The sequence below is a fragment of the Podarcis cretensis genome (genome assembly GCF_951804945.1).
Source record: "Podarcis cretensis genome assembly, chromosome: 7".
In the NCBI taxonomy this organism is placed as follows: domain Eukaryota; kingdom Metazoa; phylum Chordata; class Lepidosauria; order Squamata; family Lacertidae; genus Podarcis; species Podarcis cretensis.
Genome location: NC_137176.1, coordinates 66,634,537 through 66,653,529, shown reverse-complemented (window position 1 = coordinate 66,653,529; position 18,993 = coordinate 66,634,537). Strand labels below are relative to the sequence as shown.

The 18,993-nt window shown below is 44.4% G+C and overlaps 1 protein-coding gene across 1 annotated transcript; it reads right to left on the bottom strand.

The window, feature by feature from the left end:
• Positions 1-241: 241 nt before the first annotated feature.
• On the bottom strand, positions 242-9,063 carry OTUD6B (OTU deubiquitinase 6B). Its single transcript, XM_079983187.1, has 7 exons — positions 8,902-9,063; positions 5,182-5,336; positions 3,578-3,670; positions 2,726-3,038; positions 1,708-1,769; positions 954-1,060; positions 242-560 (listed from the first exon to the last, which is right to left on the bottom strand). The coding sequence occupies exons 1-7, from the start codon at positions 9,014-9,016 to the stop codon at positions 476-478; spliced, it is 930 nt and encodes a 309-aa protein (XP_079839313.1). The 5' UTR covers positions 9,017-9,063; the 3' UTR covers positions 242-475.
• Positions 9,064-18,993: the final 9,930 nt, after the last annotated feature.

Below are 18,993 nucleotides of genomic sequence, written 5' to 3'. Positions count from 1 at the left end.
TCAGCAAGAGGTTGGTTTTCTTTAGTCACAACAGTGGTTAAAAGATATTTGACCTAAAGAAGCATCACAAAACCATCTCCTTGTATCATGAAGTTTTTTTAGCAATTGCACATTATTAAATATTGCCATCATGTTTTAGTTGCAATTACTGAAGGACTGCTGTTTATAATAGTTGAAGGGTTGTATAGCCGTGGTACATATACCATTGTTTTTGCTACTAAAGGAGAGGATTGAATGCAAGTGGGGGGGAATCTGTAATACACAATTTATTAGTTACATTACAAACACCTTGGGGAATATTTTGTTTAAAACATGATTTAAATTTGAATTAACAGTTCATACAACAAATCTGATATATATCCCCAAACCCTCATTTCCTTGTAAAAAAAACTCGAGCAGAATTTTAAAACCTATCGAAAGATAAGCAGCGTAAAGTGCAAAGATGCACTCGTCATATCTTCTGTTGAATCCTGTACTAGCTTTCATTTTCTGTAGGTGTGTCCATTAGAGGTTTTACAGAATTATAATGTTCTCCTAATCCATATGCATGTCTCATATACCTAGAAGCAAAAACAACAGGTGTTATAGCAATTACAAAGATGTCTTCCAAACAAATAGAATGCATGCACACATAGATGCATCCAGTGGTTTTATTTCCAGCAGTGTTGCTCAGCTGATGGTAAGCCTTCCAACAGTAGAACAGAGAAGAAAACCATTTTCAGCTATCGTCTCTCTCCCCCTCCGCTCCCCCCTCTGAAATCTGCTCCAGATGGCTAGTTGACCCTTCCCCCTGATGCTACTATGACTGTTTACCCATAATATGTCTCACTGAATTCAACAGTCTTACTCCAAGGTACCCTTAAATACATAATTCAACCAATGTATTCAGTCACTTATATATTTCTTCAAACACAGAACTCCTTTGACACCCAGTGTTTAAAGTATCTACTTACACAAGTATTAGTGGTTTTCTCCTGTATTCCTCACCAACAACTATAGGTGGTGAATCCATTTGTACAACTTCAATTGGCGTTTGCAAGATGTGCGATAGAGCCCTTAGCTGCAAGGCACAATTAGATTTAAATATATATATATATGTATGAGGTTTGTAGTTATCTTTGTAGCACACAGCATTAAGTGGCTTAGAACAAAATTTAAGGACTTTTTTAAAAAAGTAAGTGTTCTGATCAGTTCTTTGAAAAACCTAATTTTGTTCCAAAACCTATATTGTTTTAGACATTTATATTTTAAAAAAATCACTGCAAATATGATTTTTCCCTTTTTTATTATCTTAATAAAAGTAGGTTACTAATTCATATTGACATGACAGTGGTCTCAGTATGCTAGACAGATACAATCAGCATAGCATGTGGTATGAATGGGCCCAGATGATGGCTGTAAACCTTTTACAAAGTAGAACTGTTCTTCTACCATATAAACAGAACAGAAATGCTCTTGATTATCTCTGCAGTAAGAATTACCTAAGCCATTTCTTTATTGTAAAAGTAGGGTGGGGAAAACTGTTACTGGACTCCCATCTTTCCTGACCACTGGCCGTGCTGACTGGGACTGATAGGAGTTGAGAAAAACGATGGAAGGGTCACAGGATTCCCAGCGTCTCTTGAAGATTTGGGAATATTCTAAAGACTCAAAACAAACAAGTGTTGGCATTTAAGATATTAGGAAAGAGCAGGGCACAATACTTACTTCCAATTGGCCACCCCAGGCAGCTGTGTTTGCTATATCATGGCAGTATTTTTCAAATTCCTCTGGAGGGAGAAAGTGCACCATTTTTAATCTGAATGTTGGAAAACAGAGCAAGCCCAAAAAGGAAAGCTTACATTGGCAATTAAAGTATGCAGAAGAACATAACTTTGCATAGTAATACACAAGGCAAAGAGGAAACAGGCTGAAGGCAAAGATGTCGCCCGGTCAGATAAAAGGAAAGAAACGAGCAAAGAACCAAGCAGTGTTCTGTGAAATGATAAAGTCAATAAATATTATAAAAGCGATGGACAGATTTGCCAATAACACGTTTACTGTAATAGTTTGTGCTTCTCCTAGATTGCACAGAGGTTCTGCTTTGGGATGTTTCCCTTGGTTAGACAGAGACAGTTTAGTTGGGGAAAGCTTTAACAAATAAAGCTTTAATCTAATGCAGAGTTTTAAGCATGCTTAAGTCCATTGGTTTCAATGGGCTTAAGCAAGCTTAACCCTGTACTGGATTTAGGTCACAGTCATTAAGATAGTCTTAAAGTCTCAGCCCCTCTGATGTGCTTAGAGCCACAAGTCAAGTGTGGGACCCTTTGGCCCTCCAGATGTTGCTGAACTTCAACCCCCACCATCCCTGGCCACTGGCTATGCTAGTTTGGGCTGATGGGAGCTGTAGTTCAGCAGCATCTGGAGGACAAAAAGTTCCTCACTCCTGCTATAGGTAGTAATAGTAAGTAATGTCTTTACATCTTGTTGCAACTGGTCTATTCCACGCACACAAGTTTGCCGTCCAGTACATATTTACCTAAAGGAAACATGCAATAAACACAGAAAGACTAACTTCTGAGCAGCATAAGTAAGATTGGGTTGCAGCTGTTGGGGTCCTTGCGGTTTAATTAACACATCTGTGCCACTGATACGTGGTAAACATACTTGGTACCAGTTTTCTCTGTAACAGCTGACACTACTCATGACAGAAATATGCACATAGTGGGGGAAGCAGTTTACTTACCATGACTGTACAGATCTCCTGTATTTGGGTTAGTTAGAAATGGTAGGAAGTCATCCACGTGACTTTTCATGTACTCTGCCGTTTGACTTCTAAGCGTTGCAACAGTCCAGGAGTTTTGTTGCTCCTTCAGCTGATCTTCAATAGCTCTGTACATGCAGTGGCCATCAGATGGGATCTGCTTAATTTCTAATTGCCTCGTGGCTAAACTATGTGCGAGTTTTTGACTTTCAAGGTGCCTAGCTCCTGTTAAATTTTCTATCTCTGCTTCCGCAATTCTTTCTTCTCTTTCTTTTTCCATGGCTGCTTTTTTATCCTGTGGTTTGAAAACAGTAAAATGCACTGTGACGTCACATTTGTCCATATCATAAATTAATATTATATGCTTATTAAAAGTGGTCTCAGTTGCCCGTGATTCACATCTCAATTGTACTAACAGAACGGTGCAAAAAGCAAAGCAATAAAGTTGCACAAGTTAAGGGGAGTACTGAAACTTATTCAGAGATTTCAGTTACATCGTTTGCCTTCCAGAAAGGTCACCATGAGCATTTCTTGGAATCCAGTTCCAAAGATGGGGTTAGTTAGCTGTAGCCAATTTTGGGTATACATGAAAGAGGCTTGAAGGACCAGAAGTGACTTAACGGGATAACATGTAATGAGATGAAGAGGTCTCTAACCCCACTCTACCTGATCTGTGCTGGTGACTGCTTCTGTCTGGGCCCCGGGGTTGAAACCAGGTCCCAGAGCCACCCTGGGGACACCAGATCTCTCACAGAAGCACCTGGGTCTTGCACCTGGGTCTGCATGTTGCTTACTGTCTAATCAAGACAATATTCACATCCGTAATCACCTTACCCGCCTCTTCTGTGCTTTTGTTATTCTAGGAGGCTGAATCTGTTCCATGTCCTCAAGCTCCAGTCTTGCAATATTTATAACTGCAGCATCTTCCTAAATGACAAATGAGAATTATGTAAAATGTGTAGTGACTAGTTTCTTGAACTTGCCACTCTAATTTTCAGGGTAAATATAGCGCATACATTTGGGGTTTCAGTTCCTTAACAATTCATACCATTGAGAGCCAGTGTGGTGTAGTGGTTAAGAGCGGTAGTCTCGTAATCTGGTGAACTGGGTTCAGGTCTCCGCTCCTCCACATGCAGCTGCTGGGTGACCTTGGGCTAGTCACACTTCTCTGAAGTCTCTCAGCCCCACTCACCTCACAGAGTGTTTGTTGTGGGGGAGGAAGGGAAAGGAGAACGTTAGCCGCTTTGAGACTCCTTAAGGGGAGTGAAAGGCAGGATATCAAATCCAAACTCCTCTTCTTCTTCTTCTTCTTCTTCTTCTTCTTCTTCTTCTTCTTCATACCACAGTTTCTCACCCAACCTATTTAATATTCATTCTCTAGTGGCCCCAACAAGCAAGTTATGCACCACGCCAGAAGTATCACTCAGACTCTAAACTAAGGCTTAAGACATTAAGGATGGTGCAACCCAAGAGTTCTTAGTACTTCAGCCTGCACAATATGTGGTTCCTGTCTCATACTGTAGCCTAGATAAGCTGCCGGAAGAGGGATTATGCAGAAAACCGGTACAAACTGCATGAAGTCTCAGTGTTGTGCAAGTCTGGTATAGGAGGAATAGTCACCTTCCATTCCAACATCCCAAGGTACTACCGCCCCATGCCATGTACAACACCTGACATCATATGTGACATCGGAGGAAGGGCAGGCAAAGAAACAGCTGCTGAGGAACAATCTGGAGTTTAAAGTGCAATCCCAAATGCTCCTTGGTAAGTAGGGCTTATTGACAGCAAACTTATTTGACAGCCAGTGGGGCTTGCTATTGACACTGATCAGCTGATTTGGAGTTGCCACCTGATATGATGTCAGATGATTGACAGGTGGGCAGTCTTGTCTACCGTCAAAGTTGGCCTGCTAAGGGTGAGAGAGGTGAGGATCTAGCCTGCTGGCTAGGTTAAGTTCCCCCCGTCTGCTGTTATCAGTCAAATTATAGCAGTCCAAATCCTTTCCCAACCTACAAAGAGAGCTAATCCGTATCCCAGGTACTATGGAAAGCAAGTTAGACATTCGCTGTCATTTGATGACACCAGCAAGCAAAATCGATTTGCCTTGGGAACTAGAATGTACAACATCAGCATTTGCCAGAAAATAAACAACGAACATTTATTGAGCATATGACTGTGCTTCATAGAAATAACCCAAATCATCTACTTTTATACAGTGTGGCTTCCAAGAATCAGATATGTTTTTAGCGATCATTCACTCACTGTGCATTTAAGGCAAAATAAGATTTATCATGGCCAAAATTAAAAAAAACCAAAAATGGTGTCACAGCATTGAAACCCAATTCCTTAGCAAGTTAGAAATAAACAACGTTCAAACGTAGTTTCAGTGGATATTATGCCAACAGAGCTTTGAAAATGGAGTGCCCCGCAACACGTACTTTATTCTGTTCAGTTAGTGTCTCCTTTAGCTTCTTAAGTTCCCCCTTGTGTTTCTGTTCCAGCTCGGCCTCCAGTTTGGCAACCTCATCAGACAGCTGTTTTCTTCTCTTTTTGTCATTCTTTGGAACGGCATTTTTCATTCCTTGGATTTTGGCTGCAGAAGCACAAATCAGTGAGACAACTGGTGAGTGCCTCGCAATTATGCATGTCACTGTTCATCATTGGAAAGCTGGCCATCATTAAGTTTAACATTACTACACTGCAGGTGTGACATAATAGGCCGTATCCAAAGCACTCATTCCATGTGTGCAGCAGAACTCCCTCTTCTCTCCCTGTGTGTGCCTGACACCCTCCCAAATCTGCTCCAGAGCGTTGGGAGAACTAGGGGCACACAAGAGAAGTTCTGCTGCACAGCTAGATGTCCTTGCACTTGAACAGAAAAAAAAATGCATTTAACATCTTTCAATGTATATGCCTGCCTAATGTAACTGTACTGTAAACCCATACAGTGGTACCTCAGGTTAAGTACTTAATTCATTCCGAAGGTCTGTTCTTAACCTGAAACTGTTCTTAACCTGAAGCACCACTTTAGCTAATGGGGCCTCCTGCTGCTGCCGTGCCGCCGGAGCCCGATTTCTGTTCTTATCCTGAAGCAAAGTTCTTAACCTGAAGCACTATTTCTGGGTTAGCGGAATGTGTAACCTGAAGCGTATGTAACCTGAAGCGTATGTAACCCGAGGTACCACTGTATTGCAGAAAGTATCTATCTCAGGGGGGAACCTGCCTCAGTCACATAACTATTAACTACAATGCTTATTGTGCATGAACCTTAAAATAGGGAACAAAACCAATGCTTTCCGAATACATTCAAAAGGTGAAACCAGTCTGGAATGCTGGAATGAAATCCAGTGAACTGTTTGGAACTATGAAGGGACAGGCCGATTTTTTTAAAAAAACAAACTAAATAAAATCTGGTCTTGCTTAATATTATTTATTAGTTGCTTTTTACAAAAAAATTCCTCAAAGTACACAAATGCACATGTTAAGTTCTATGCTCCGAAACATGTACAACTGAAACATGTACCTTGGTTGATGAACGCCTTGCGACTCGAACGTTTTGGCTCCCAATCGCCGCAAACCTGGAAGTGAGTGTTCCAGTTTGCCAACGTTCTTTGGAAGCCAAACGTCCGACGCTGCTTCCGTGGCTTCCGATTGAGCGCAGGAAGCTCCTGCAGCCAATCGGAAACTGCGCCTTGGCTTTCAAACGTTTTCAGAAGTCGAACGGACTTCTGGAATGGATTCTGTTCCTCAACCAGTGTATATATATAGGTATGTATTTAATCTGGATGATGTGTTCAGACTACCCAGTGAAGAAAAACAGTGATGGGGAACCTGTGGCCCTGCAGGTGTTTCATACTGGCTGGCTGGGGCTGATGGAAAGGTGCAGTTCAGCTCCACCTTGATGGCCACAGTTTCCCTATCCCTGGAGCAAAGAATATTCACAATTGCTACTAGTCCTAGCAAACATAACAAAACCTACAATGCACAATGCTCCTTCCGGTACCACAAAGCTAAGTAAGAGAGCTGTGACAATGCAGGATGAGACAAGAAGCCACAACCTGGACTCCTTCCAGCCTGATTTTAGGCTTCTCACATCAACCTCAGCAACACCAGCACAGCTGCAGCTCCCCCACTTTTGAGGTCCACTGCAGAAAGTGCTCTGAACACATCTGTGGAATTGCTAATGCGTCATGAATGCTAATCGAGGCTCCACAGCAAAAAACTGTTTGTGGGCTTTGGAAACTGGCACCCTGTCTCGTGGACTGTGGTGCAATGTCAACAGGCAGCATGTGATCCAGTAATAGGGTCAGCGTCAGAACAAGGGAACATGATTCCCTCCTTGTCTCCTGTGCTGCAAGCTGGACTTGCTCCAGATTCCATAGCCACTGCCATGCCAAGATTTGCAATATGATTTTGCAAATGTAAGGCATCAGCAGCGCCTCATATCACATCTTCAGTAGCAGCTGAACTTGCCCCCCAATAACAAATCCAGCTTTCCATACACACTGCCTAGGCTTGTGCTCCGGAGAATTCGGTGCTGCTAACGCAGCGGTTTGGCTTCACTCCTGGAGGCGCATTCCATTGTCTCTCGAGACAGACAGATGAAAACAATCTCCTGTCCCCTGGTCATGCAGGCTGGGAGTTGGAGTACAATAAAAACTGGGCGACACCAGGTTCAGAAAGCACATAGCTGTATTTGCTACAGACCTGAGGCTGCAAGCCTATACAACACTTACCCGGGAGTGAGGACTCCCAGTGAACCAAATTGAACTTACTTCTTAGGAGACATGAATAGGATTGTGCTGCAAGAGGCTTGTGCTTCCTTAAAAGATGAAACATACTTCTCTTCTAGCACATTAAAGTTCATGAACCCATTTCATCCTATGAAGCAGGATCTAACCTACAAAAGCCCATGTGCTGTAACACATCTCATATCTTTTTTCTGTTTTATATTTAAGGTGCCATATTTGCAGGCCCACATTACCAGAACATCAGCATCACTGGGCATCTGCAGACACCCACATCCTTGCAGGGGGTCAGCTAGCAACCCTGTGTGGTCCTCAGCAACTCCTGTCTGGTGGCGCTCACCACATGAGCAGTAGCAAGAGTGGGGAGGTACGGCAAGATCTAGGCCTTGCCTTGGCCTTTCCTTCTGGGTGAGGCCCACCCAACCAACCAAGGAAGGCATCTTACCCAAAGCTTCACCCCTTCCAGGGTCAAAACCAGCCCTGTGCAATTTGCTCTAGCAGTGGACCAGAGAACCCATGTTATATGGGGCAGCTGCATACATTTACTTTGCCAGATACACTGACCCTGTTAGGTCTTGAAGGTGCCACGAGCCTTTCTCCTGCTTCTATTCATTCATTTCATAAAATTTATACAGTATACCGCTTGATTGCAATGTTTAAAAACCCACAAAGCGGTTTACAAGGAGACAAAACAATGAAATATAGAAAAAATTGCAATGTGCAAAACTTAAAACAGAAAGCAGATTAAGGTTCCTGCAACTTCCTAAGCTTCCGGGTGGGCTTGTCCCAACAAAAATAACAGTATCATAGAGTTGGAGGGCACCCCAGGGATCATCTAGTCCCGTGGTTCCCAATGTGGTTCCCAATGTGGGGCACACGCCCTACAAGGGGTCAATCTGATTTTTAAGGGGGTCGATTTGATATTTAAGGGGGTCAATTTGGGAATGAGTTATTAACAGTGAATGGCCTTTTAGGCTTCCTTCACATGAATAGGAGTTCACTTTTTGAATAAGCAGAATTATATGTTGCGGCAGGGGTGTCATCAGGATTTTAGAGATGCTTAGGTGGGGCATGGCCCCAAAAGGTTGGGTACCACAGATCTAATCTAACCCCCCTGCAATGCGGGAATCTCAGCTGCATCGTGAATTACAGATGGCTATCCAACCTCTGCTTAGAAACCTCCAAGGAAGTTTTCAGCAGGCGCCGAAAAGCAGGTACCGAGACGGCGCCTGCCCGGTATCAAGTGGCGGGGAGTTCCAAAGTGTAGGCGCTGCATATGCAGCCCGTTAAGTGAAACTCGCCCACCCACAAACCCTCGTTTCCTGGCTCCCTCCTTCCCTCCTTCAGCAGCAGCAGCGCCTGCCTTCCCTGCTCTTCCCTCGGTCTCTCTGCCCCAGGCGGCTCCCTCACCTTGCAGCTCGCGCTTCTCCTTGCGCTGCCGCCGGGCCAGCAGCTCCAGGCCGCCGCCGCCCCCCGCCGCCTCTTCCGCAGCGGCCGGCTCTTCTCCTTCCCCGGGCCCGTCCATGGCGGCCCGCCGTGACTCCTTCGCCCGGACTGCTCTCGGCCACGGCTAGCCCCGCCCCGCTTGCCGCGAGGCCCCGCCCCCCGGCCTTGGGAAAGGAGCGGAAGGGACTCGGCGCACGCGCCCCAGGCTCCGTCGCCACCAGACCGGCGAGAGACCATAGACTCCTGGCGACGGAGGACTGCGCAGCCGCGTGACTGTGGAGCTAGGAAAAGTGAAGAGCGATCGCTGCGCTGACTTTTTCAGGATTTCCGCCTGCAGCTGTGACTGGGCGGCGGCGGCAGCAGCAGAAACAAATTTGCTGATTTATTTATTTTAGTGAGAATTTACTTCCCGTCAGGGGGATAAAAAAAATTACACAATATTTAGGAAACATCTGAAGTTCGTGGAAGTTTTTAGTGTCTTATATATTTTTTATTTTTTTTATTTTACTGGAGTGGCTGGGCAAATCCAGCCAGATGAGCGGGGTTAAAAACAATAAAATTATTATTATTATTATTATTATTATTTGGAGTTTCCTCTCATATGGTTGGAAGGGCTGCCCCCAATCACGACCTCAAAAGCTCAAGACTTCTCTGTAATTTTCTATGGGCATCAGCCACTTCCGCCTTGTGGGAGATGTAAGGAGAAAAAGGCGTCCAAAGTTAACTCGGAAGCTAAAACTATACAGTATCTACTCTTTTCCTATCTCTATGGGGAGGGAGGGAGAAACATGGGAAAGAACCGAGGGAGAGAATGCATTCCATTGAGGAAGCGCGCCACCCAGTGGCCCTTTGCAATATCGCACCTCCAATTGGCTTGGCCTTCGCTGATGGTTCTTTTCAATTTCGGCCTTGTCTCTGCATTCTTCTGATACTCTTAAAGGTGTGGTCCTTGCGACAGGCAAGGATGGGGCACTTGTGGCTGGGGCTGATGCGAGCTGGAGTCCAATAACATCTGGAAGGGCCATACATCCCTGTGGGGGACTCTGAAACTCTGGTCTGCCCCCAAAAAAGTTTTAGAGGAACAGCAATGGGAACAGAGCTGTCAAGTCAGAGATTCAAAAATGCAGCTCCTCACACCCCTCGGCAGGTCCAGGGAATGGAGACAGGGCAAGCTGGAGAAATAAAAACAGAACATGTTAGGGTATATATTAAGAATGGCTGGGGAAACCTAGCCAGATGGGTGGGGTATAAATAATAAATTATCATCATCAATCAATCAATCAATCAATCAATATTTATTATGGTCCAGAGACCCAACAAATCGTTAAAAAGCAATGCACATTATTATTATTATTAGGAAATATAGTTCTAGCATGGTAGAGCATTGGGGCCAAAGTCCATGTGACCTGCTGGCCATAGGAGCTTTTGGGCTGAGGTTGGCTGAATGGTGCAGAGAACTGATTGGGTGGAGAATTGGGTCTCCCTGAGCCCCTGTAAATTCAAATGGTTTATGGAAGGATGTGTGTGGCACAGCAAAGAGCATGGCTTGGAGATTTTGGGGAAAATGTAAAAAAAAAAGTTGGTTAGCATTGGTTGCCCTAATGGTCCAGCATCCACTGACATAAATCAGGGACTAGGAGAAATGAAGAGTTTAAAGAATGCAACAAACTAAAACACTATAGTTCAACAATGGCAATTGTTTGTAGTCACGTTTCAAATCAAATGTATCCTCTCAGTTAACAATGTATACTAAGAACTGGGGGTGGGGAGAGTGTGTCATTCACAAGAAACCCTAACTCTGTGCATTCTGTCCATAACTATAATTCCACCACTCCCCTGACATGACGTTTGTGGAACATTAAGGCTTTGTAGCTTGTTGATTGCAATGGACCAGATTTCGCTGACCCTGGTATGGCATGAGGCGATCCACAAATTGCAAGAAACAAATGAACTTAGTATATCATATAGGGAACAGCAAGAAATTTGAGCATGATGAGGGGATAAATAGATCAACTTTCATGTTTGAAGACAACTGTTTTTTGTGGGAGGTGCTTAGGAGTTGCTGTGATACACTGGCATGTGGAAAGCTATGGCAGTAGAAAAAATGTAGGTTATACTAAGAGTTTTTCGCACTTCACATTTCTAATGAGAACACTCCTAAGCCTTGGGATTGAGACTCCTTGCCTTGTTCTAAAAATAAAATGAATAAAAATAGCAGAAGGATTATAAAAGAAACGACAGAGGCACCGTATGGAATAGATAATGGGAGTGAAACAGCATTGCAAGAGCTCATGTTTCAAGATAAGAACTGGAGAAGGCTCCCCTTTGTGTAAGTGAAGACATTGTCACCATAATAACAGCTGTCACTTTAATCTGCCATAGTAAAAGGCATTGTGTTTCAGCAGCATGTCGACTTTGTAACGCCATAATCTTTCATATAATGCAAAGCTTTTGACATTGTTAAATATTGCATTAATTTAGAAGAAACGCTCAGGCATAAATTCTACACATCTTTGCGATCTGCTGATAGGTCAAATGCTCTGTTGTTACTGGTGTAAACAGGAGGACAGCAAAAATGTTGAAGTGTATTGCAATGAAGAACAGAACCAATTGTTGTGCACCAGGGATCTTGAACCAGGGAACTCGGGGAGAGGGACCCAGGTGCTGTACTTCCTGCACCACCAGGGCAGCTTTCAGTGGGAGGGAGCTTGCAGCCTGGCCTGTGCTGTGCTGCAGCACCACCCCTTTCATGGCTGGAGATAGCATTACAGCTTGTGGGACTAGGCGCCGGGCTCCCCATACCCCAACCCATACAAATAAAAGACCAATAAGACTGGTTTGGCGTCAAAACAGGCCACAACTTTATTGAATACAGTGGTACCTCGGGTTACAGACGCTTCAGGTTACAGACTCTGCTGACCCAGAAATACAGTGGTACCTCAGGTTAAGTACTTAATTCGTTCCGGAGGTCCGTACTTAACCTGAAACTGTTCTTAACCTGAAGCACCACTTTAGCTAATGGGGCGTCCTGCTGCTGCCACGCCGCCGGAACACGATTTCTGTTCTCATCCTGAAGCAAAATTCTTAACCTGAAGCACTATTTCTGGATTAGCGGAGTCTGTAACCTGAAGCGTATGTAACCTGAGGTACCGCTGTAGTACAGTCATACTTCGGGTTGAAGTAGCTTCGGGTTGAGCGTTTTCGGGTTGTGCTCTGCGGCGACCCAGAAGTAACGGAATGCGTTACTTCTGGGTTTCACTGCTTGCGCAGACGCTCAAAATGACGTCATGTGCATGTGCGGAAGTGGTGAATCATGACCTGTGCATGTGCAGACAGATCCCATTTGCATCCAGAGGTACCTCTGTACTTCAGGTTAAGAACTTTGCATCAGGATGAGAAGAGAAATCGCGCGGCAGTGGCACGCGGCAGCAGGAGGCCCCATTAGCTAAAGTGGTCTTCAGGTTAAGAACAGTTTCAGGTTAAGAACAGACCTCCAGAACGAATTAAGTTCTTAACCTGAAGTACCCCTGTACAGATGAAAGAGGTTTGTCTTGGGCATGGGGCAATCTAAATACTTCTGGCCCACTCACCGGAAGTGACGAGTGGTCAATCCAGGTGGGGGTTCCTAAGACTTACATCCAATAGTGTGGCCTCCGCAGGGACCGCTGCTTGGGGGAGAGCCTTCGGCCCTGCCCCCCCCCCCAGGGCAGGCGGACATGGCCACTCCCCCCGGATCCCTTTAATTGGATACCCCAGCGTTTGGAGGGGCAGGTGGAGACTACAACCTCCCCTCCATCCAAAACGAATGATTGCCCCAATGCCCAACCAGTTGTGACAATTGCTATGAGGTAGGCAAAACCACCGGGTCAGTTCTGGCGAGGGAAGGAACAGGTAGTGCCCCAGGTGATGGCTGCTTAAATGGGAAAGGGGCGGATCCAAGGGAAGCCCACCTTCGGCTCTGTCACAGCACAAGTCCCAGTCTGCATCCCCATTTCCCAAAGCAGGGTGCAGGCTAGGATCCAGTTTCTGATAGGTAAGGGAGGGGGGCTTCTCCACCTCCCCCATCTATCAGGAAGGCCACGGCAGTTCCTGTTCTTATGTCGGGGGCCCCAGTGAAGCCTCTGCCATCCCGGCAATGCCACTGCACCAAAAGGGGTGAGCAGACTTGTCAACCAAGCTGACCCAGGTGACCCAAGGAAGCAGTAGGGCTGGGCTGGCTCTAAATTGTTGCTCCAAGCTTGGCTTCTTAACATCAGCAACTTGTCTGCAAAGGCAGGTGCTAAACAGATGCCAACCTATCCTAGGTCATGACCGCTAGCCGATCACAGACCATGTTGAATGCTTTGCAACCTTTGGATTCCTGTCTGCCTGTTGTGGACCGTGCTGTTTGCTGGGTCTGAGATGCCTTCTGCCTGTTTTGAATAAACATACACAAATTTATTGTTGTTAAAATAATAGATATTTGGAGGATCTTTACATTTTTACAACATGCAGAGAATAATATGTGTTAAAAAATCAGAGAGAGGAAGTGAGGGAAGTCGTAAGGGGGAGGGAGGGAGGGTATGGGGGGAGAGGGAGGGGGAAAATGGGGGAAATGTAATGAAGATGATTTGTTGGAATAATTTGTTATGTGTAAACATTTAATTAAAAAATTATTTTAAAAAAAATGAGATGCCTTCTGCCCATCAGTTTGATTATGGGCTTCCAGATTACTTTTTTAAATTACCTGTTGATGCCATGAGGTGAGGACGACATTTACAGCTTTGAGGTTCCCACCTGTTTCCATAGCCTATTTAGATGCACTGGTGATTATTCCCCTCACAGAAATACAATGCTCCGAGTGGTTGAACAATCAGTACCTCTTCCCAGGAAACTCTGGGAATTGTAGCTCCTTGAGTGGAATAGGAGTCTCATAACAACTCTCATAGGGACGCAGGTGGCGCTGTGGGTTAAACCACAGAGCCTAGGACTTGCCGATCAGAAGGTCAGTGGTTCGAATCCCCGTGACGGGGTGAGCTCCCGTTGCTCGGTCCCAGCTCCTGTCAACCTAGCAGTTCGAAAGCACATCAAAGTGCAAGTAGATAAACAGGTACCGCTCCGGCGGGAAGGTAAACAGCGTTTCCGTGCGCTGCTCTGGTTCTCCAGAAGCGGCTTAGTCATGCTGGCCACATGACCCAGAAGCTGTACGCCGGCTCCCTCGGCCAATAAAGCCGAGGGCCAATAAAGATGAGCATCGCAACCCCAGAGTCGGCCACAACTGGACCTAATGGTCAGGGGTCCCTTTACCTTTACCTTTAACAACTCTCAGCACCCAAACAAAGGATAGTTCCCGGGATTCTTTGGGGGAAGCCATGGCTGTTTAAAGTGGTATGATATTGTTTTAAATGTAAAGAGCAGATGGAGCCTCAGTTATACTCAGAATAGATGCACTGAAATTAATAAACATGACTAAGTTTGGTCTATTAATTTCAATAAGTCTACTCTGAGTACAACATAGTTGAATACCACCCAGTTTTCTCAATATTTTTCCTGATAGGTGAGCCTGCTCTCTTCCTTTGTTCTCACAGAAAAGTCCAGCAGAGGCCCATAACATAGCTGCAACATTGTCTAGGTGAGAGGGGAGCTATTTCAGAATTTCCCCTGTTTTAGTTTCATTGAAGGGTGCCTGTAGCCACAACGAGTCATTGATCATGGCGTGAATGTCAGCTCATAAGAAGACAGGGCCATGTGCAACATCCAGTCACTTTGTGACCAAAGTTTCCTGCACATCTGCATCTGAGCTCAAATCCAAGCAGAGAGGCAGAGACATTCTCACCTCCACCCTGTGACCCTATGCTACATATAACCAGCTTCACAGCCAGTTACATGCACACACTGTGGTAAGTGGCATGGGACTGAATCCAGGATAGACAACAACATGCCTTCCAGATGTTCTTGGACTCCAGTTCCCATCAGCTCCCAGCCAGCTGGGACAATGACCGGGAATTATGGGATCTGTACTTCAACAACAACTAGAGGGCACCATGTTGCCTATCCCTGGACCAAATAGTCATCTAGAGCTTCCCAGAGGTTGCCTTTGTCAGAGTAGAACATGTCCTTGCTGCTTCTCTCATTTGCACACTGCAACAACATGGAGGATTGAGAAGAACGCAGAATTTAACATGGTTGCTTAGTAAAATTAACAGCTTTTGATTAGTTCCTTATCAAGCTCTAACATATGTGTTTGTGTAATAGCTCTGTGCATTCGTGTGCCGTAGTTGAGAACTTTCCAAATTTAACAGAGCAGGATTCCAAGTCACCTGAATGTTCTGCCACATCGTACGACAAACATAATATTCTAGGTCCTTTCAAAATCCCTGACCACAAACCAATATAGGCTGGAGCAATCTAACCGACACCTTGTTCCCAAATCTCCCCACCCCTCCCGCCTCTGTCTCTCTGCAAATATGTGCTTAGAAGGGAACAAGCTAACAGGAGCATAAATTCTTCTCATAAAGCATCCAGTTCGCAGGATGTAGCACTGAATATTGGTGGCTCAAAATTTACACATACATGTTTTCCAGCCAGTTTTGATCTCTCAGATCTTGAAAGTCTGTTTTGTCCAGTATGTCTGGGGTTTTATTATTATTACTGCTGGGGGATTCTTTATCTTCTCACTTCCATATGCTCAAGACAGCACAGGAAGTAGAACTCCTAAGATGTGACATTGTATAGCACAGCAGGACATGCAGAGAGAAGCCTTTTGCAAGTTTATATTTGAAGGTACATCGTCTGGCCCATTTTCCTGTGCTGTTTTTGGAGTCACAGTAGTTGTGATTAAAGCAATATTCATCACAAGGGATAACTGCAGGCAGAGAACTGATGGGTAGGGATGCAGGAGTATTTAGATTCGGTTTGCATTTAAAGATGAACCAACCTAAGCTGTGCTTTCTGAAACAATATGCAAACTGAAACACAGCTGTACATGAAAAATTGAACTTTTTTGAATTGTGCCATGCAGTCGTCCAGTCAAGTAATGCTTACAAAAATGCATGGTACCCAGTCCCGCCCCCTGCCCCTGCTTTCACAGAATGGTGGTCCGTGAGCCACTGTTTGGGAACCCCTGTACTAAACTATATGTTGGGCACATAGAATATTATAGGACAACTGGTTCTGTAATGGGCAAATCCCCTTTAGGATTCCCCTTGAGTCATTACCAGCCATGCCAAGCTGCAACAGACAGAACTATCATGACTTTGCCATTAGGCTACCTAGTGGCCTATCAGTGTTACAGTTCATCAACTGTTGATGGGTCTTGCCAGTGTAGTTGCTGTGCCAGATGAGTAGGTTAGGCTAATGGTGATTTTAATTCTATTTTTAATACTTTCATTTTGGTAAAGGCTGGACCTTTTAAATTCTAAATCATTGTCCAGATCCAGTTCCCATCCCATGGGCTAAAGGGAACCTTCACTGCAGAAGTTATTCAACCCATTTCTAGGCTAAAATCCAAATGTCATTAATGAGCCACTTTATGATTTATTTTGCAGGTGTCTATTTGTTAGTGGGTGATGATCCGGAGACCTGCTGTATTCCCTATTTTATTATCATATCATATATGATTTCTTATATTTATTATCTTAAAAATATAATACAGACCACCCCAAAATACCATCCAAGAAAATGCATATGTATCAACAAACCAGATGGAATATAGAGAGGGGCTCTAACAAAAATAGCTCAACTGTCAAAGGCTAAGAAGATGTGAATTTTCAATGTCTGGGAGACTGTGCCTGATGTTCCTCTATAAGGGGAGAGTTCCATAGGTTTGGGGACCCATTAAGGGGCCCTGCATTTCGGAGGAAGATGGCACCACAAGACTTTCTGCAGGTTGCAACATCCTACAGGTAGCAATTATTACATAAGATATGCTTGGCTTTTCATTCTCAATTATCCATGAAAGAATCATTGGCTACAAACAATTACAGGCAGAACGTTGTCATGAGGTTCTAAATAAGAGCACAATGCTGTAGCAGAAGAAAAACGGGTGTGAAATTTACGGACCGATGCTGCATTCCGTTCTTTAATTTACAAGAAGGCTAATAATCCTTTAAAATCCAACTCCTAGCAAAAATCCTAAATCTGCCAGTCATTTTAATCCTTTTCACAAGGAGCAATAATTTCCATCATGAGATAACTGGCCCTTCGCTGAAAATATGGCTGTCACCTTAATGCTTATCTGTTAATTGCAACAAGGAAATCAACTTCTGCAGCTTCTCTCCACTGATAGCCAGATTCCTCTAAACCCCTCTCCACTTTCTGTTGCTTCAAGTCCTGACTACGAGAGCAGAACAAGGGGGACCTGCAACAAAACATTGCAGTGTTGAGTGCTGCCGTTCAGGATTCCAGCAACTTCATTCCGTTCTGAAATTAAGAGTTCTCTCCTTCCCTCTCAATTTCACCCTCACCCAGCTCTCTACTTAAGTGCCTCATCTTTTTTAGCATTTCAAGCCAGCCTCTTCCCACCTGTGCCTTAGATTAGAGGCCCCTCTCTAATTTATTGCAGACTCCCTTGCCACAACTATAGTCTAGTCTTGCAGCAGTGTTTATGGAAGTTTATGGATGCATGCCAGTGGCTGCATTAAGGAAATGTTTGATTGGGGATGCGATGCAAAATTATCAGGATTTTTTTTACAATCATTAGGACTCTTCAGACATCCTTTTTTGTGCAGGCGGGCGGGGGCATTCACAATTATTTGTCCTTACAATGGTATCGAGACAGTTGTACATGATCCTGCTTTCAATACTGTTCGTTACTGCAACAGTTTGGGGGCTCTATTTTGTTTCCAATCAGTGCACTTCCTTTAACTTCCTTGTGGAATCCTGCACATTTTTGGACCACAGATGTTCTGGTTCATTTTTTGTCCTGCTTTTGTTGCATCAATGACATGTTGCAGTGTACCCCCCCACCCCCCAAAAACCCCACTAGTCTAGAGGGACCCTAAGACTATCTTAAATAATTTAAAAATAAACTCAGGTACTTTACTAGTACAACAACCACACACACACACACACACACACACACACAATATACACCTTTTTGCAAAACAATTTCCCTCAGTACAATGTATTTTGTTACATTATTCTCACTAACATATGCATTTGTATGTTCACTTTACCCTATTGTTTGCATTGTTGTACACATTAGGTAAAGGTAAAGGGACCCCTGAGCATTAGATCCAGTTGTGACCGACTCTGGGGTTGTGGCGCTCATCTCACTTTATTGGCCAAGGGAGTACAGCTTCCAGGTCATGTGGCCAGCATGACTAAGCCGCTTCTGGTGAACCAGAGCAGCGCACGGAAATGCCGTTTACCTTCCCGCCAGAGCGGTACCTATTTATCTACTTGCACTTTGATGTGCTTTCAAACTGCTAGGTTGGTAGAAGCAGGGACCAAGCAACGGGAGCTCACCCCATTGCGGGGATTCGAACTGCCGACCATCTGATCGGCAAGTCCTCGGCTCTGTGGTTTAACCCACAGTGCCACATTGCAAAATTCAGAGAAGCATGAATTTCAAAGGATGGCTGTATGTATATGTATACATATTCTATATATATATGTACTTATATATAATATAAGCATATGTAAAATTTGCAAGCTGCACCACAATTTGTCCTCTTTTTGGTGGTGCATTTCTTCTTTTCTTGGCAGTGCATAAGTGGCCACCCTAGGCAAATCACAGGTTTGGATGAGGTCCTTAAGAAATCATTCAGACCCACTGCCCTGCACTGCAATATAAAACACAATTAGGGCAGTCGCCAAATTAAAAAGCAGTAAGAACTATTAAAGAAACATTTGTCGATTTAGCTTGAGAGTGTCCTAAGCTTACTCAATTGTCCTAATATTCATAGATTTGTATGGGGCAAAAGCAACACTCTGAAAGCAAGAAACGTACTTCCTTTGCTTCTGATGCAGGTGTGGTGGCACAACATCCACAAAGGTGGGGAATTTGTCACCCATCATAGGTTACGGACTCCAACTCCCATCAGCCAGCATGGCCAATGATCAGGGATGGTAGGA